This window comes from Drosophila tropicalis, unplaced genomic scaffold, assembly GCF_018151085.1.
Source record: "Drosophila tropicalis isolate 14030-0801.00 unplaced genomic scaffold, ASM1815108v1 contig_158, whole genome shotgun sequence".
Taxonomy (NCBI): Eukaryota; Metazoa; Arthropoda; class Insecta; order Diptera; family Drosophilidae; genus Drosophila; species Drosophila tropicalis.
In genome coordinates this window covers 10,907,685-10,927,194 of record NW_027172602.1, presented here as the reverse complement: position 1 = coordinate 10,927,194, position 19,510 = coordinate 10,907,685, and the positions used below count along the sequence as shown (strand labels likewise).

The 19,510-nt window shown below is 39.8% G+C and overlaps 4 protein-coding genes across 6 annotated transcripts in view; 3 read left to right on the top strand and 1 right to left on the bottom strand.

Moving 5' to 3' along the window:
- RhoU overlaps nucleotides 1–1,222 on the bottom strand; it is a 51,916-nt gene extending 50,694 nt beyond the window's left edge. For all 3 annotated transcript variants that reach the window (XM_068300666.1, XM_068300683.1, XM_068300675.1), the window contains exon 1: nucleotides 674–1,222. The gene's annotated coding sequence lies outside the window, so the exon portion shown is untranslated. The remainder of the gene's footprint in view (nucleotides 1–673) is intronic.
- A 350-nt stretch (nucleotides 1,223–1,572) lies between these two features.
- Nucleotides 1,573–3,630, top strand: LOC137586532 (glyoxalase domain-containing protein 4). Its single transcript, XM_068302614.1, has 4 exons — nucleotides 1,573–1,766; nucleotides 2,387–2,436; nucleotides 2,645–2,751; nucleotides 2,823–3,630. Exons 1-4 carry the CDS (start codon nucleotides 1,659–1,661, stop codon nucleotides 3,455–3,457), a joined length of 900 nt encoding a protein of 299 aa, XP_068158715.1. The 5' UTR covers nucleotides 1,573–1,658; the 3' UTR covers nucleotides 3,458–3,630.
- Nucleotides 3,631–4,483: 853 nt separating this feature from the next.
- Nucleotides 4,484–6,805, top strand: r-cup (ryder cup). Its single transcript, XM_068302941.1, has 2 exons — nucleotides 4,484–5,984; nucleotides 6,062–6,805. The coding sequence occupies exons 1-2, from the start codon at nucleotides 4,654–4,656 to the stop codon at nucleotides 6,552–6,554; spliced, it is 1,824 nt and encodes a 607-aa protein (XP_068159042.1). The 5' UTR covers nucleotides 4,484–4,653; the 3' UTR covers nucleotides 6,555–6,805.
- Nucleotides 6,806–7,847: 1,042 nt separating this feature from the next.
- Nucleotides 7,848–8,621, top strand: LOC137587335 (uncharacterized). The gene is made up of 2 exons (XM_068303689.1): nucleotides 7,848–8,387; nucleotides 8,464–8,621. Exons 1-2 carry the CDS (start codon nucleotides 7,884–7,886, stop codon nucleotides 8,494–8,496), a joined length of 537 nt encoding a protein of 178 aa, XP_068159790.1. The 5' UTR covers nucleotides 7,848–7,883; the 3' UTR covers nucleotides 8,497–8,621.
- The last annotated feature ends 10,889 nt before the right edge of the window (nucleotides 8,622–19,510 follow it).

Sequence of the window (19,510 nt, the reverse complement as noted above, 5' to 3'; positions counted from 1 at the left end):
TTAAAAGACAAGAAAATATTCAGTTTTAATCCAGTTTGCGATTTGGAATGAGTTTGTCTAAAATATTTCCATTTAAATTGCGTATTCCTATTCAAAAAAGGGATTCCAAAACAAATATCCTAGGCCTAGGCATGGGCCCGATTGTAAACTAGTCCAAATTCTTATGAAAAATCAACAATTATCATTACATTTCTGTCGCCCGACTGTCTCTATTGTAAATACAGTTAGAAACATGCAGCGACACGCACGAAGGGTACGAAAGATAACGAAATGTTGCAACACACACACATACATACATATGTATGTACATATGTACATTTGTATTTACCTGAAAAAGATAAGCTGACGGATTTCGCAGAGTTTTACACATTTCGAAATTGCAAATTGCTAATCGTTGAGAAAATATTAGTTTAGTCAAGGTTTATATGCAAATATGCGTTTGCAGGGCTGGAATTAGATTATTGTTAAGTTTCAGGGTGAAATAAAGTCCTTAGTGCAAATTTAAATCCATGGAAGGACTAAGTCGCCAACAGGTTGGCGATTCAATGCTTTTGATTCTAAATCACCCTGTATTTTCATATCAAAAGGGTATCTATGAAACCAAAACAAACAAACAAAACACTTTCACTCCATTTTAAGAAACATCGACCGCGCCCCCTTCTTGGGTACTTACCTTAATAAATGTTGATTTCCATTAATTAGTTGTACAGTTGTTTTTGTAGTTGTAGTTGCTGTTGCATAGCCATTTGAATTATTATAAACGAAGCTTATGCAAATCAATTAAATTGCAATTATTTAAATTTTAATTCACACACATGCACACACACACACACATACACTTGATGCACATTAGTAGAGAGCGAGACACCTGCATGCAACCGCTTTGTTGTTGTTGTTGCCCCCGTTGCGCCGGCGTCGCTGACGACGTGTGACGGCACGCACGCAATTGCACGAAAAAATAACAACAACAACGAAACACAAATTTTTGTGGTTTTTCTCTCTCTTTCACACTTGCACACACAATATTTAGCGTTTTGGTTATTTTCTTAAAAAAATGGCGGGAAAAAAAATTACAATTTTAATAACAAAACGCAAATGTACGAAATAAGACCAACAAAAACGGCAACGAAAAAATTATTAAGACGTTGGAAACAAAACAAAAACAAAAAAAAAAAGAAAACAACGCGACAGCGATCGTTCCGCTCGACACGACGATTTTTTTTTGAATATTTTCGCCCAGCTGATATTCGCCCAGCAGATATTCGCCCAGCTGATATTCGCCGAAAAAATTAATTATCGCTTCAAACCACATGCAAGAAAGGAGTCGAACTCGAACATTTGATGCCAACGACGAACCGATGCGGCGAACTGCGATCATGGCAAGCGGCCAACTAAGCGAAGCGAATTCAGTTTCTCAACCAAGTAAAGCGAATTCAAGTTGCACACCATTTTCAGGCGAATTCCTGTGGTCCTAAGGGTCGAGTAATAGTCCTAAGGGTGCGAGTAATAGTACTAAGGGTGCGAGTAATAGTCCTAAGGGTGTGAGTAATAGTCCTAAAGGTGCGAATTAATTTATTAGTCCTAAGGGTGCGAATTAATTTTGCACCACAAACACAAAAATTTTAAAGTATTATTATTAAAACATTGGCTGGCCAAAGATGACGACGGCACTAACCACTGTACCAGGACGTGCCCTACACTATGTCTTCAAAATCGGCGATAGGGCGAAAAATGCCTTCTTCTTTCGTGACATCTTAGGAATGCAGGTAAACAAAACTAGAAAAAAGTGGAAATTGTGCTTCATGTCCTTAATGATGAGGATGAAGTAATCCTTATGGCTTCTATTTTTTGATTAAAGACTCTGCCTTATCATGCCCTTCTTTATGAGTTGTTGGCAGAAGCAGAAGCAGTTTGGAGCACAGTGCCGGTTCTGTATGTGTCACGGGAGGGGCCAGTTACATCTCTCTCGTCTGCCGCCTCACTCCACTCCAAAGGCAGCCTTATCTGAGTAGAGATTCTAGATATCTTTGCAAACGAATCTTGTATAGATTTGACTTGTCCATAAATATAGCAAGTACTGTGTATAGTCATTGCTTGAGATCATTAATGATATAGTCCAGGTTACTAATCTCGGTGACTAGATGACTTTGCCAAAAATATACATGTTTGCATGGCCATCATATCTCGAGTGCGGTCTGAAGTGTATACTCTATATATAGATGTGCCCGTCGGCACGAGACATAATCAATTGAATGGCTTGTTTATCTCATACTAGTCGATCAGTCGTGGCTAATTAAAAGTCAGATGACGTAGATAACAATTATAATGACTTGTTAGTTTTCTTGCTTAACTAAAATGTGTGTTTCTCCTCTTGTCTCTTTAATAGATTTTGCGCCACGAGGAGTTCAAGGAGGGCTGCGATGCTGAATGCAATGGGTAAGACCTTACAAACTTACCAGAGAAAGTTAACAGCCTCGTTTAATGATCAGGTTCTAAATAAACAACTTGTCAAAGTCACAGACCAAGGGGGGAGTAAGGAGTCGATACTCGAATCTAAACTCAACAATGAATCTAGCTTTACCTTAAAATGTAAAGAAAATCCAAGCATCCAATTTTAAGCCTTCTTCTTTCTCATTTTCTTTAGACCCTACGACAATCGCTGGAGCAAAACAATGGTCGGCTATGGCCCAGAGAGTTCACATTTTGTTATCGAATTGACATACAATTATGGCGTCAAGAGCTACGAAATGGGTAACACGCACTTAACAACTGAACTCGAGTAACATAAAAAAGTTTAATCTAATCATCTTGTTTTAATGTAGGCAACGATTTTGGTGGCGTCACCATTCATTCCAGTGAGATTGTGAGACGTGCCACCGAGCATTCATATCCCATAAGCAAAGTGAATGACGGGCATTTGCTTACCTCGCCGGATGGCTATCGTTTCCATGTGCTGGATAAGCCATTGCCAACCATCAATCCTGATCCTGTGCAGAGTGTTGAATTGCTAGTCACCGATTTGGCTGCCTCACGTCAGTATTGGCAGGAATTGCTCAAAATGCAAGTGCTTGAGGAGCAAGATCAGTCGCTGCTCCTAAGCTATGGCGAACAGCAGGCTTCGTTGCGCTTGACACGTCTCGATGAGCCACTGAATCGTGCCAAGGCCTACGGGCGGATAGCCTTCGCTGTGCCCTCCTCTATCCAGCCTCCCCTGCATGAGGCTGTCAAGGCAGTAAATGGGACCATACTCAAGCCTTTGATTACTCTCGATACACCGGGCAAGGCAACTGTTTCGGTGCTGATATTAGCCGATCCCGATGGCCATGAGATATGCTTTGTCGACGAAGAGGGCTTCACCCAACTGTCGCAAGTGGAGCCCGATGGTAGCCAACGTTTGGACAAGTACATTGCCAAGGATCCCTTTCAGGAGGGCAACGAAAATGTTGGAAAAGCGTGAAATCATCCTTAACGATATCTACACATGTATTTTTTTTTTTCTATATACCTATCTGATATTTCTATATACATAATATGCAATATTATATTGTGATGGTTGCGTCTTAGACCATGGTTAAATATATATACATATATCAGAATGTTGCACACTCTGGTGATGGTTCTACACAAGAACACGAAATATTCATTTAGCATTGAAATAAGTTTTATAAGTGTCGAAAACCAATCTATACTCAAATTGTAAGTGGGAATAAGACAAATTTTGTCCCCCAAGAGCAATACTTGAACTTATTTTGTAAAGGAATCAGCTAAGATCCTCAAATTGATACCATTTGACAAGCTTTTTGCCTCAGAAAGGGCCCAATATTGATGTATAATAAGAAAAAGAACCGTTAAATATGCAAGATATTCGATTTAGTTTAAAAATTCGTGTCCTGAACAGAGTCTGAAGTTTGTAATTTCGGAGTATTCCCCTGGAAACGACTCTGCACTAGGATGTTAACCTTTTCCCGTCTATTTGTCTCCGTTGTGAGCTCTCAGAATAGCTATCTTGATCATCTTCAATCTTAGCCGACCTTTCGGACGGAAATCGCAACCACTCAATGACCATTCGAAACTGAAACCACTGAACCACTTTCCTGTGACTATTGTATACAAGGACCTATACATTTTGATGCAGATTAAAGGAAACCATTCCAACTTGTAACTAAAGACATGAATGGACAATCCCAGAATTGACTATGGCCAATCCGGCACTGGTTCCAATGGCTATATTCAAATGATTTAGTCCAACTCTCCCTGAGTCCTTCAGTTCTTTTCGAAAAGAAGCAAACGAATTGGATCAACTAAAACAAAGAAAGAAAAGTCGCTCTTCAACCTTTTTTTGTTATCCTTCTTGGGTTTATATGAATATAAACATCCTCTTGGATCATGTTTAAAAATATTTCTAAATTTTGACTTAGTAACTAAACTAAAACTTTCGATACCCAGCCAAGCCTTTGATTTTGTTGTCAAACTAATGAAAAAATGGTTTTGGTTGAATTTTATTTTTAGTTTTTTAGGTTTTTTGAATTTCTAGTTGCTTCTTTTAGAGGTTTTTTCTTTTTACCAATTTTTCTGTTTTGAGTGTGGTAAACTTGAGTTTTTCTTTTTTGCTTTTAAAATAAATTGTTTTAACAAAATTGTGAAAATCAAAAAATGCGCCAAGGAGAGGCACTTTTGGCGCCAGCTGGAGTCCTAGTCGGAGATAAGAGACCATGGCAGACCTTCGATTGGCCAGCCGAACAGCGACGCGGCATCTTTAGGAGTTGGGGTCAATATTTTCATAATGCTCGGATGAATACGGCGGCCCAGAAGTATTTCGACAAGTGCATTGACGAGGGCGAGAATGGAGGCAAGGCGAATAGGGACGACTACCTGGCCCTGTATATGAGAAGTAAGTTCAATCGTTCGGTGGCCCGAACCCAGGAGGCCTATGAGGACAGCCAGCATGCGGCTCGGGTGGTTGGTCCAAATGATGCTGGCATCAATATGGAGCTGGCCGACACGGTGTACGATCTGAATCGGTTCGAGGACAACAAACGGATGCTGCACGACTTCGTGCGCAAGTATGTGGGGACATCGGTGAAACCTTTTGAGCATCGTTTGAATATTGTGAATGAGAATTTCAATGATTGCATGGGCGATGATAGCCTGGGCACTTTCTTGATGGAGAACTCATCCAAATTGGGCGGATGCTTTGAGCAGATGCGTCGCGAGAAACTGCCACCAGATTTGCGGCCGCGTTGGAAAATTCTCAAAGAGCTCAACGAATGCGATGTCCAGAGTGTGTACGATAAGGAGGAGAAGATGTTGTCCCCCTTGGAGATGGCGCGACGTAAGCGTAAAACGAAAAACTTCTATCAAAATTATTTGAATCGTGCCTGGACGGATATATTCTTTCTGAAAACTCTTCGCCATAATCCCAATCTCCTGTTGGATAGATATATTGGCTCCTCGGCCCAGCGTGGCGAGTATCTGAATAAGTCGTTCGAGCGGGTGAAGAAATTCACCAAAATGTTGCATTCCCGCAGTCCCATGTACAACGAGTTGCATCAACGCCGCGGCAATCCGCATGTGCAGTCCCAGCTCCACGAATCGAATCTCTTTCGAGTGCAATATCAGACGAGACGGAATATGCATAGCATATTGCGTACGATCCGGGTCCTGAGGCAACGAGAGGACTCCAAGCGACTGAGGCGTTTCGTTGAGGAGGTAATGGGCGATTATGTGGCCATCAAAACGAATCGCATAATGCCTTGGAAAATTGAGTTCATGAATGAGGTCTACAATCAATTGGCTTTGAGTCTGTGTGAGGACTTTCGTTTGCCACCCACCAAAGTGACACCCTATGATAAGAATGCCATGTGCCTGCTGCTCAATATACCCATCATAAAGCCACTCGATCAGCAGGAGTTTGTGTTCGGTGATCGTTCAACATATACCTATCCGGATGGTGTATACACGGCCGAGCAGAAAGTTAGCACCAAGTGAGTGTGGGAATCCCCACGAGAAAAAGGCAAATTTAATTACCATCTTCCTTCCCGCTCTCTGTCTCTCTGTTTAGACGTTCCATCAACCATTTAGAGCGACGTCTCTTTTTTGCCACTCTGCCAATCGAAAGGACTTATCTTCTTCACGAGCTAGCCGATCGTCATATCCAACAGAATCATTTTGTACAATGCCTCTCGTATGCCCAGAAGGCCATCGAAGAGGCTGTCCGTTGTAATAGCAAAATTTGGCAATTCCTCAGCACCATGCAAATGGCCAAATCCCATGCGATCCTTCACAAATACGAACGACAAACCGAAGTCCTGGATGCTGCCTACGACCTGGCCAAACAACTCAAATCGGCCAAACTGTGCACATTCATTGAATTGTGTCGCATGCTCAACAAGGATTACATCACCCTGAGAAAAATGTCCCAACTGGTGGCCAGCAAGCGTTTGCGTTACAAAATATCCAATCGTTCCAGTGCCCTCAGTTCCACGCAGCATTCCTCGCCCACCAGTAGCATATCCATGATACAGCGCCAAAATATCAATGCTTGGTCCCCTTGAACTCTTTTGGTTCGAATGGGGATGGTTCAAAAATCAACTCAAATAACATTTTTGTTTGAATTTTTTATCATCCTCATTCGATGCACTCGAGCAGAATGGGTGACCAAGCCAGAGGAATACAAGAAATACTTTGAAAAGTTTAAATTTTACAAACAAAAATTCTATAAATTTTAACAAAAAACTAACAAAAATTTATAAAAAAAAATATGAAATGAGATCAAAAAATTGTTGTAAAACTCTAAAATTGAAAATTGTTTTTCTTTTCATTAAGTTGATTTCTTTGGACTTTGCTTGGTTCTCAGGTGTAACCATGGGCGCATCCAAAAGGGGAGTCTATTAAAAGACTTTTTGACTTTCTTTGGGCTTTCCTTAAGCTTAACCAGATCAGTAGTTATATCTTTAGTCAGGGGCGTATTAGCATATATATTTTGTGGCCTCTTACAGTATAGACAACCATAACGTATACGCACTGTGTGCCATCTATTGTAATAACATCCTCGGAAACGTTTCAGATGTTTTCTATATGGTCCCCACTGTAACCTTGGGTTAAACCCACCACTGTGCATATCACTAGAAATTGACATCCCCTGCCCTTAACTGACTATCTTCCATTACTCAGACCATCCGCAAGAATGAGATATTATCCCCTTTTTACCCTTCGAATGAAGAAGATAAAAAACTGTCAACATTTTGTGCCTACTTTTCTCCAATTTTGTAGTGTGACCATATCTTGTAATGAAAAATAGAGTTTTTTGAATGAGAAAAGTTACCAATGGCTCCGAGAAAGTCCGTGAAAGTCTTTTTAGCTATTTTCTGTTGTTGCTTAAAGGCAAAAAAACCGCCCAAAGGGTTGCCTACTCATAGGTTTGAAGGATTTTAACAGAGTTTACGCCCACGCTGTGGAAGTTAATTTAGGTTTCCAATGATCAGGATGATAAAGGATTAAAAAAAAAAAAAAAAAAAAAAACTGGCAACTTGTGACAAAAAAGTTATGTATGTCTATAAACTTTTCATCAACCCTGCCCCTGGAGATGGGATAATTTTGAAAGCAAAGTTCATGTCATTTTATTTCGATTAAATTTTTTACATTATTTGGAAGTCACTTTGGAATTAAACAATCTATGGAAATATTGGTGTTTGTGTAAATTTTTGAGTGTTGTGTATAGCCAGAGTTAAAGTTATAAATCTTGCTCTCTACGTACATATATACGTAGGTATATGTCCGTCGCGACGTCTCAAAGACAACTCTTCGGCGCCCTTTGTGCGTATCCTTGATTTGAGTGAGTGACTAAAAATAAAGAAGAAAACGAGTGTGAGGAGTTAAAGTCGATGCACCAATCGTCTTCATCAGAAAATCGAACACCAAACAGGCGACGAGAAACTGGTGAAGCGAGCGGCATCATGAAGGTCGAGATGCTGAATGTGCAGGGACACTTCATACCCCACTATGTGGTGCCAATTAGGGGCGATGGCGGCTGTCTGTTCGGGGCCTTATCATTTTTGATATTCCGCACCCAGCAAATGGCCAGAAAGGTGCGAACAGAGGTGGCCACCTATGTGGTTAACAATTGGCATTCATTCAGCATTTTGTCGCACAATGCAATGGGTGATAACTATCTAAATGAAATGAATTACTGGTATGACATGTCCCAACCGTATACCTATGGTGGACTCTGTGAATTGGTGGCCGCCGGCAAAATCTATCCCTTCTCCTTTGAGGTCTATCGTGATGGTCAACTTTTTACTCAAACCGGCAAACCGACTTTTCCCGTACGTCGATTGAAATTCTCCAATGATCTGTCAGCTGGCCATTTCGATGCCTATGAAATAAAGGTGAGCTGCATATTACACTTACATTTAGTTTACCCCCCTAAAAAAAAAATAGCCAATGGACCTAACCTTTTCACAGAACTCACAACTCCTATCGGAGTCCGATGGCTAGACTCAACATCAACATTAAGAGATATATGGAGTGAGAGGGAGAGCAGCAGCAACTGGATGATTGTGGCAAGGTGGACAGTTTTCGGGGTGGGGGAAAGGGGGGTATTTTGTAAAAAATCCATCATTGATTGCCGAATTTCTTGTACAAGACTTTAAATACAAAACGCAAGACGATTTCGTTCCTAAATAGCAAAACAAAATTTAGTAAGTAGGTCGTCTCTCCGACTTTGATACACCATGCAGAAGTGAAACAAAATACATATATTTTAAATTTCTAAAAACTTTTTACAAGCATAACTCAGTATTTCGCTGACTCAAGCGGATAGACGGACGTGGCTAGATCGACTCGGCTTTTGATACTGCTCAAGAATATATACGTACATACTTTCTTCTGCCTGTTACATACATTTTGGCTGCTTTAATATACCATTTCACCCTATGGGTGCATGGTATAAAAAGTGCCTTCTCTCTGATGTGTGTGTGTGTGTGTGTGTGCTCACTGGCTTTCTTTCATTCACTTGCAGGAGAACTGTGTGCTGTGCTCTGTGTGTGTGTGTGTGTGTGTCCACTTTGTGCCATTTTGAATTAGGCCTGCTCCAAGCAGATCTCTAACCAGGAGCCTATCTTCTTCTCAACCATTCAAGGCTCCAACATCCATCTCCCAAATGTGGCTAACCTCCTCTAGCTCCCAGTCTCGTTCGTCCCTCACTTACAAAGAAATTCAAATCATTTACACTGCAAGAAAATCACCATAAATAACATTCTTTCTGTTGGAAGATTGAGAAGAAATTTCAATTGTAAAAAGGACTAAATGCAAGAGGCAGCCCAAATATTCGCTTTTCAACACCATAAACGTAAAAGTATTAAAATATATTCAATTGCCTACTTATAAGCATTTCCTATTTGAATTGCATATGTACTTATAACCATTAACTCTTTACTAATGTAAATTTTAAATTCAATTTCCAAGGCTACAAATTTTGATGAATAATTTTGCACATAGATTTTTTTTCTTGGTGTACAAAAATATGCAAAAGAGCAAAATAGAGAAACGGAGAAGGGAAATAAGAAAACGGAAGTCAAAGAGCGAAATAACACGAATGCAACAACAGCAACAATAACACTTGTTGGCTCTTTTGTTGTGAAAGTAAAGTCAGAAAACTTGTTTAAGAATGGAGTAGACAATGAAAAATTATTATAGACGACTAACTGAATGACTTTTGTTTAAAATATAATTTAAAAAAAAAAAAATTGAATTATATATGGCAATCTCTTGATTATCGTAAAGAATGTTGGCAAGGATATCCTAGAAACTGTGTTTAGAAAACCGTTGACTCTATAGCATACTTTTGTGCGCATATTTCTATGAATTAGTTATTTACAGCTCCAAAAATTGACATACTTAAATACTTGTAATGGCAAAGTAATTAAAGACAAATATTTCAATATGATAATTCAATGCCATGTAATTGGGTTCGAGTAATTCGATTTGAAGTTTTAAAGTAATTAGTTAGCTGGAATTTGAGCATTCTTTATAATTTCTTTCTGCCATAATTACCACAGACTAATTTGATTTGGTCTGCACCTAAAGACTTCCCCCGATTTCAGGGTATAAAGGCCACGACACCCAAGAGGGAGGGGTGCATCGTTAGTTGTTGGGATCGTTGGATGGGCTGCTAGCCCTCCTTCTCTGCATGCACATGTGCTTCTCTTTCTCTCTGCCGGTCTCCCTCTCTCTCTCTCGTTTGGTCTCTGTGTGTGCCTTTTGCCTCCCGTGCCTGAATGTGACTGTCATGTGCCACAAACCCACTAAACTAATGAAAAATGTGAAGCGACTTGGGCACAAAAGGAAGCGCAATTTTTGCACACACACACACACACACACACTCACGTGGAATGGGTTTCCTTCTGCCCAACATCTGCCGTTGGCGCCCTGCTCCTTACACTCAACCCAACACGAACCTCTTCCTCCTCCCTTCTCCCTCATCATAGTAAAAAAAGAAGGAAAATGAAAAGCCAACACAAAGAAATGTTAATTCCGTAATACTTTAAATGCGGCAGGCGGCATGCGGCCTGGTGGCAGCGACGTCGACAGCGACGACGACGACGGCATCGAATGACATTTGCACTTTTGCACTGTGCACAGTGCACAGTGGGGCCAAAGACAGAGCCAGAGCTCAGGCCATGCCAGGGCAGGCTAGAATAGAACATAGACAGAGCGAGAGGGAGAGCGACTGGGATTGAGAATGAGAGTCCTGTTTGCCGTACGTGATGGCCAATCTGTGTCCTAATATTATGTATTTGTTGTTTCTGTCGTTTGTTGGGTACTTACACATGCATACATATAACAAAAGGTGCAAAAACGGTCATGAGAATTGCCAAAGGGGTAAACAGAGGCACCACGAATGCGAATGCTAGTGAGAGTGGGCGTGGAAGTGGCATGGAGAGGGCCAACTAGCTGACCGCAACAGAAGCACAGAAGGAAGAAACACAAAAAAAAAAGGAAAAAAAATTAGCAAAAACCATAGAGAAGTATGAGAAAACAAGAACAAACAACATACAGGCATCAGGTGCAGGTTTGTAGAAAGAGAGAGAGAGAGAGAGAGACAGCTCTTTGTGGTTTAGCGATAGCTGCGTGTCACGAATCATGATACGCATTTCTTTAATTACGATAGCAAGCCAATGAAAAGCTAGAAAAAACTGCTAAAAGTCATAATGGGAAGCCATTTGGCCTTAAAGAGGTGGCCATTTTGTATGCAGACGGCAGCCATTTTGAACTCAATGCACTTGTGATTCTGAACAGGTTTGAGAATTAAACAAAGGAACATGAAATGTAAGAAAACATTTACTTGAAAACCTCTCTAACTCTATAGACACTGGCCTTTCGATGATGTCATCTTCTTATTTAACTTCAGTTAATTAGTCGTAATCGAGATCAATAAGTCATTCATACTGACATCGAGACATAATACGATTCCACTCACATATCATCAAGATGCACGCGTTCATCTCAATTGTGTTGCCAACAAAAAACAAAACAAAAAAAAAAAACCTCTCTGTCAGCACAAAGACCCAGCTGGATAAGAGGATGGGCATATGAATGAGACGACAACGATGAAGAGTAAGTACAAAATAGGAATGGGGTTGGGAATGGGAACGGGAATGCAAATGGGTGAAATTCGTGTTGTATCCTGGGTCAGTTCGCACGTTCATTTGCGCTCTCGTTCGTTCATTCATTCATTCGTTCATTTGGTCGTTTGTTGCTTCGTTCTTTCTTGCTTTCTTTCATTCGTTCTAGGTTCGTTTGGGCTCTTTAACAAATGTGTTGGATGCCGCCGTCGCCGACGTTGCCTTTCATTACGTATGACGACGACAGCAAATAGTACAATGGAAATATGGAATATGACATGCAGGCGATAAAGTTATGCCAGCGAGAGCTACAGAAAGGTGAGCAAAATGGGTGTTAGTGTGCCAGTTTGCCAACACGGTCCCACACACACACACACACACACTCACACTAACACACAAAACAAGAGAAAGGGAAGCCAACACCTTTAAGGTGTATGAAACCAACACGAGGACAAAGAACAGAAGGAGGAGGAGAAGGAAAAGGACGACTACGACGACGACGGGACACAAATGCTCTGCTGGCATTGCTGCTGCGGTAGTTGTGCTAATTTGTTTGTTTGTCGTTATCATTTCTTGGTGCCCAGGTCCTGTCCAGGACACCCATTGTCAGGGCACAAAAAGGCACTCACACACACACACATACACACAACACATAGAAAGAGAAAAAAAGGGCAAATCTAAAAGGGAAGAGGTCAGTTGGGCACACGTATGCATATTTATATATATATGTTTGTACATATATCTGGCTCCATTTCTCATATCATTTCATATCACACTTTAAAATGCGCAATCTTAATTGATAATCACAGTCAGTTTTGAGTCATGCACGCTAGTCAGACCAACTAATTATTAAAATGGGTTGCTTTTGGGACCCACTCTGTCTCTCTCTCTCACTCTCTTATAATTAGACTTGATTCTTTTCCTGTGTGGTCAGGTAAGACAAATGTAAGCCATAAACCAATGCTGACACTTTGCGCTCGACCATTGCACTAGATTCACTTTCACTATGAATTTCACGCAATTCTTTTGCCATTTTCATTCTCATTCCCTAAGACCCAACGACCACTAAGACCATCATCGCTATCATCATCAGCATCATCATCATCATTGTCATCAAATGCAATGCCAAATATGCACGAAAAGCATCGAGGGGAAGAAGCATTACTCTCAGTCGTCTGGTGGACATGTCTGGTGTCTGGTCTGGGCTGGTCTGGTCTGGTCTGGTCTGGTCTGGGCATTGTATTTCCGGTATCGTCTTCCATCTTTCCCTCTGTCTATGTGTGTGTGTGTGTGTGTGTGTGTGTCAATGTCCAAGCAGCGGTAAACTTTGGCGTCCTTTTCCTTTTTCCCTCTCTCTCCTTCTGCTTTTTTTTTTTTTTTTTGGTTTGTTTGTTTGTCTCCATCTCCAACTTCGAGTCAACCCACTCACAAATGCTCCATTCTCGTTTTCTCAGCTTATATTTATCGTGTATTTTGTGTTGTCGCGCATATTAATCATAAAGCGGACACGCGTCGCTTTACGCACGTTTGGCGGATGCGACAAGAGACTCCGAGACAATCTGTAACTGTAACCCAACTCTCCTTTCCCCCCCATCCCACAGCGTCTCTCACTCGCCTTCTTTGCTCGGACTCGCATGAGGAGGACTGCGCGTATTAGATTTAAGCGCGTTATAAATGAGCATGGCGCATATTTTCTTCGTTTTTCTCTTGGTTTCTGTACCGTTTTCTTCTCTGCTGTTGCCTCATAAATCAAAATTTTCGTTTTTGGCATTTTTAAAGGGGAACACGGAACATCCCAAGCATCAGTAGGAAAAACTACCCAGAATGGTGGGGTTTTTTTTTTTTGTGTGTGGATGGTGGGAGGACGGTCGAGGGGAGAATGGGCAGGAGTAGATGTTGGGACAGCCCTTTGCTGTCCATGACGGATGATTGGATTTTATGTTGATTACGAAAATGTGTGTGCGTCTGTGTGTGTGTGTGTGTGCAAGTCGAAATTTGGCTTCGACTACACAGATTTTTGGTTTTGTCTTTATACTCTTCAATTATATGAATGTGTAAGTGAAAGGGTATATTAGTATTGTGCATTTCTTTGTGCCAACGTGGCGTATGAGTTATACAAACTATTTTAGTGCTCATAAAAATTGAAAGGCTATCAAAGTTATCAACTATTTCATACCTTTTCGATGCATTTTGGTTATGTAATCGATTGAAGATATAGATTACTGAATCTTAAGAAATCTTACCCTTTCAGAAGGACAAATAATATTTGGGATTAGTTTTGGCATGGTCAAAGAAAGGGCATTCATTTGGTTAATAACAATTGATTGAGGAGTTCCAGAGTTCACTTCATCTCCATGGTCTCCTATTACCAAAAAAAAAAAAAAATAAAACAAATTTTTGCCAGGCAAAGGACATAGACATTGGCATCAACATCAGCATCAGCATCACCATTACATGGATATGGATATTTTTGGTTATTATTGGCCATATTTTAATGCCCGCTGTCGATGTGAGCTGCTGCTGCTGCTGCTTCTGCTGGCCAACCGAGATTTGTCCTAGTCCATTTTTGATTTATTTATGTGTTTATTTGTCTTGTTTTTAGCTTTGCGTCTGTGATTACTCATCGAGACGATGTCGGAATGGGTTTGCCATTGCTAATGCTATCACCGAGGGTAGCTCCTAATGTTCTATTCGATTACACTCTCAGCTAATTTTATGTGAGGTATCGATTAATCGTTTTGATTGCTTAAATGCTCCACTTGAATCGATTGGGCAAATCATTTACTCTTTATCACATTGGTTACCGCTTTCAAATCGATTACTGTCATTGATAACTTAGATGAATAACTAATATTTACTTATGTTCTATATTAAGTACCGATTACTGGCATCCATTAAATGTCGATTACCCATATCGATTACTCCCATAGATTATTACTTTTGGAAACTCTCATCGATTCCTTGTGTCGATTACTTTCTTGGGTTAGTTATTTGTCGAATATATATATTTCGATTAACCACAGTGATAAGTCATATCTATATATCTTTCTATCTGTAGTAACTTTATGTCGATGAATCGACTTGATTTCGTTTATATTGCTTGTCAACACAAATTTGATTACCATACAACCTGCCCTCGCATTTCGTTTTGATGTGATTGCTGTGAGAGTGTGATGTGTGTGTGTGTGTTTGTGGGATTCGATTTCCATATTATTTTATTTGCATTTTACATAATAATTTAATTTTATTAGTTTTACTGCATCAACCGGAAAATTTCCATTTTCCAATGGCTTCTAATGTCACCTTTTTGTTTTGCTTTGATTTTTTACTTTTTGTTCTTCTCTTCTATTTGTTTCATTGTTTTTGAGGTCATCGACTTGGGGGACAGGCTAATGCCATTGCATGCTCTATTGGGGACACTTAATGTGTGCCACGCCCTCACACCCACACACACAACACTCTCATAGATTGTTGTTGCTGCTGGCCTTTTTTGGGCATTTATTTGCATGGTTTACTTGTAGCATATATATATAAATGTTTTTTTTTTTTTGTTGGTTGGCCACCAAAAAACATTTATTTAACTTTAGGTGCGGAGGTGGCAAAGAGTGGTGGAGGGGGGATGGGGACTGAGGGGCTGAAGGGCGACAATTGCTGCAGTCTTTGGAGAGTCTTTCCCAGGTCGTAAATTAGTTGCCCACCCAGCCCTCCCTCCACCCCCTTGCCAACCCAAAGGCCCAGCCACGACCGAGGCGAAACCCTTTCCGCTAGTTGTACGAACAATAATAACAGAAAACACATGCAAAAAGGACAACAAAATAAGAGAGGCAAAAAACAACAACAACAAAAAAATTATAAAGAAAAAGTTCCGGGAAAGTTCAAAAAGTGAATCGATGCAAATAAAACAAACAAAAAACACAACTACAAAAGAAAAAAGGAAATACAAAAAAAAAAAAAAAACAAAACCCCAACGAGACTAGCAAGAAAATTAGGTCTATGTGTGTGTGTGTGTGTGTGTATGTGTGTGTGCAGTGCTAAAGTATTTTCTATTTGTGCATTAAATTCAACTTTATTAAGTTCAAATGGGGTTTATGGCACACAAATACATGCATACACACACACACACACAAGAAGCTTCGCTGTGGCTGTTTGAAATGCAATGTGATATCCTTTGAGTATTTTCCAAAATATCCACAGATATTGGAGTGTCTATCTACAATCATTTGGATGATCGAGATCACTTACTCAATGTTTAATGTGTCAACTAGTTTATTTATTCACTGACTCACTCAGTTGATTCATTGACCAACTTGATTAGTCGACATTCTGAGATATTTAAACAGTTCTGGCTCACTTCTTCAGTTGACTTAGTGACTCTTTGTATTAGAGTTGATCGAAAGTTGGCAACGAGTGATTGTTCACTCAATCACCAAAGGGAGTCACATAGTTTTGCTCATATGCCGTAAAATGGGGCGAAGTTTGCCCCCTAATGTATGCAGATCAAGTATTCTCTTTTTGCTTCATATATAGAAATATAAAAATTTGCTTAATAATCGAATACTAACAATAGTTCTTTAACGATTATTGATTGCCTGATTGAAATGGTTAAAGTCAGTAAGCAATTACTAAAGTAAATAGAAACTTCTTTGCCAAATGCCAATGGAATAAATAATTCACAAAAAGTGTTTAAATTTAAATGATTCTGACTAACTAAATACATAGTTTACGAAGAGAAGGGAATGCCCAAGCGGTAGCTAGGGAGGGAGACATTTAAACATCTGGCCATCCATTCAGGCCACATTTCAAGCGACTTGACTTGACTCCAGTTGAATTGACTTGACTTGACTACTTGACTTGACCTGACCAACCAATTCTTCGCTCTGACCGTCTTCTCTCCCTCTCTCTCTCTCTCATTCTGTCGCTCTCTCTCTCTCTCTCCCTGTCCGGCAACGAGGGAATTGAGAACCTTAACTGTTCAATGCAATTTTTGGTTTTGCCTTTTTTGCCGATTTGGCCATTTGCCGTTGCCGTTGCCGTTACCAATTATTTGCGCTGTTATCGCGACCTTTTTTCTCTCTTTTTTTTTGTTGTCCCTCCTGTGTTGGCCTCAATTTTTGGTAGAGCTTGTTGATTGCCCTCAAATGATTGAAGTGCAAGGATATCAATGGTGACATTTTTTTTTTCGCCTTCTGCTTCTGCTTCTGCCTCTTGCTTTCTTTATTGTACAGTGTACAGTTTGCACATTTTATTTGCTTCTCGTCCTTTCTTTCACTTTTAATGGCAGCTGGCATAATGAGCTGGAAATATGTGTGTCAGGACGATGGCGAGGACGCGGACGAGGACGAGGCAACTCGAATTCGGTTTCGCTTTGCCATTTTGTTTTGCACGCTTGGGAGTTATTCGCTCTCTTTCTAACATACACACACACACACACACACACCATTCTCTCTCTCTTTCTTTCATTCACTCCCTATCACATCGTTGTTGCTTGGCCAGCATTGACACAATAAAACATTTTCAACATTTGTTGTTGCATTTATTGACGCATTTGCTCTTCCGCGCGACATGCGACAAAATAAAATTGTTGTTCCTGTTAGTGAGAGAGAATGAGAGCGAGAGAGAGAGAGAGAGAGAGAGAGAGTGGGTAGAGACGGGTTAGAGGGGCATAAAAAATGCAAATCGCACTGGGTCATGGCATATGGCATAGACCGGGGCGGCCAAAAAGGCGTGGGGTGTGGCCACCATTGGCTTTTGGTGTTGGTTAGAAGTGCTACTACTACTACTACTACCACTACCACGATTGGCTAAATTGCAGTCAAGTGCAGGCCAAATGAATAATTTAAAGTAACAAACAAGTTGAAATATTGTTCATTCATTTCAATGCCACCAACAACAACAGCAACAACTGCAATAGCTATACAGAAAGAGTTAGTTCGTTAGATAGGTAGATAGATAAGTATATAGAGAGTGCAAAAGAAGAAAATATATGTATTTATAATTATAATGAACCATGATTTTTGAATCAGTTATAGAGCTTTTTAATTGAATCAAAAATCAAGATATCACACCATCAAATTGTTGTTGTTTAGATTTTTAGAACAAGATTAGTCAAGATTATTAAGTCACCCGCTCAATTCGATGGCTCATCCATCATAGACTAGAAACTATTACAATGTCTAAGATAAAAAGCCTAAACAATGTCCTTCTACTTGTAACTTGTTATTGAAAATAGAGCACAATAAGCAATAAAGATCCTTATTTGTGACCTAATAATGGTAAACCAATATGAACAAAGAGATATCTAACACTATGTCAATCTAGGCAGCTATGTAATGTTATTAAGATCAGATACCAATTATAGCTACATCAGGAGTGGGATCGGCACCTACATATGTATATATGTTTTTATTCTTACACCAAAGTCCATCCATGTTGGTTGCGAAAATGATCAGTCAAATAAATCAACTTTAAATCAATTCGAGAAATACTTGTAATTCGTAACTAGTTCTAGCATTGCAAGGAACAGGAACTTGGATAATTGTCTTCTACTCAATAACCTTGAGCCATTTCCAATGAAAGTTTGCCTAAAATATTATCAAAAACCGAATATTTTGTATATTGAAGACCGTTTTAGCAGGAGGAAAGTGTTTTGGATCACTGTATATACTCCATTCTAGAACTTTAGCCAATAAGATGGGATTTTTTTTACAGATAAGAACGAAAGGAACTCAACAGTTTTTAGTACTTTGAAAACTGCAGACCAAAAATAATTGCATTCGTTTTTAAGTAAACAAATTTTGAACTAATAATTAAAGTATTTCACTCAAGTAATCGATGAAACCTTACCATATACACATCTAAGCTAATGAACTGGGTAACTACTAAAGCAGTAATTGAAACAAGTCTTATGAAATGTTGGGTAATTGATTAATAATATTCAATATTGAATTATTTAAAATTTCCTTGGTTAATTCAGCTTAGCATTGATTTAAACGACATTTGTACTAGGAATTTCCATGTTCTCCCGCTTCTCTGCTTCCACTTTATGTTTGTTTATGTATTTGTGTGTGTGTGTGTGTGTGTGTGTGTGTGTTTTTTTTACTATTTCTCCATACAGCATACTGATCCATAAATATTTCAATAGATTTTCTCAAACACAACAAACACGGGCGGCAGAGCAATTTCAATGAATATATCAAAACTACTATAAAAATGCCGCAAAGTGTATGTTTTTTTTCTACTTCTTCCTTTTCTTTCCTTCTCTCTTACCTTAGCCTTAGCTAAGCCACCTACATGCCACATCTCTGGCAACCGCAGAGGCAGCACTTCTGACCCCTGCTCCGGCCCCTTTTCCGCCGTCAGCCTAATGCTTATCGACCATCAACAGTTGAAAAGGAAGATAATAGGGAGAAAGAAAAAAAAAAAAGAAAAGAAACGAAAAGAAAATCATAAGCGGGAACGGAGCAAAGGGGATAAAATGTTTTCTACTTCTTTTGAATTTTCATTTTTATTTATTTGCGCATATTTGATTTGGTTTCTGGCGGAAGAGTGGGAAGAGTGGAGATGGGGAAAAAAAAGAGTTAAGGATGCTTATGGCTTTTTATATGCCTTGTTTTGGTTTTAGATGCACAAGTAAGGAGGCATAGGGATCGAATGGTAAGAAGCAGCAGCAACAGCAGCAGCAGCAGCAGCAGGAACATATTGAAGTAGGCGTCCGAGTGTCCATAATGTCCTGGCCTGTGTCTCTGCCAATAAAAAACACGCATACACTCATACAAACACAGATACATATGTATGTATAAAAGGATAACTCTCTGTTCCCATGTGTTCCTGTGTGCGCTGATTTAAATATCCTTGGCGAAACTCCGAGAGGGTTATGCTAAATATTT

Coding starts and splice junctions, on each gene's coding strand:
- LOC137586532 (XM_068302614.1), top strand. CDS start 1,659: ATGACGACGGCACTAACCACTGTACCAGGACGTGCCCTACACTATGTC. Junction 1,767..2,386: donor GTGACATCTTAGGAATGCAG/GTAAACAAAACT, acceptor TCTCTTTAATAG/ATTTTGCGCCACGAGGAGTT. Junction 2,437..2,644: donor TGCGATGCTGAATGCAATGG/GTAAGACCTTAC, acceptor CATTTTCTTTAG/ACCCTACGACAATCGCTGGA.
- r-cup (XM_068302941.1), top strand. CDS start 4,654: ATGCGCCAAGGAGAGGCACTTTTGGCGCCAGCTGGAGTCCTAGTCGGA. Junction 5,985..6,061: donor GAGCAGAAAGTTAGCACCAA/GTGAGTGTGGGA, acceptor CTCTCTGTTTAG/ACGTTCCATCAACCATTTAG.
- LOC137587335 (XM_068303689.1), top strand. CDS start 7,884: ATGCACCAATCGTCTTCATCAGAAAATCGAACACCAAACAGGCGACGA. Junction 8,388..8,463: donor TCGATGCCTATGAAATAAAG/GTGAGCTGCATA, acceptor ACCTTTTCACAG/AACTCACAACTCCTATCGGA.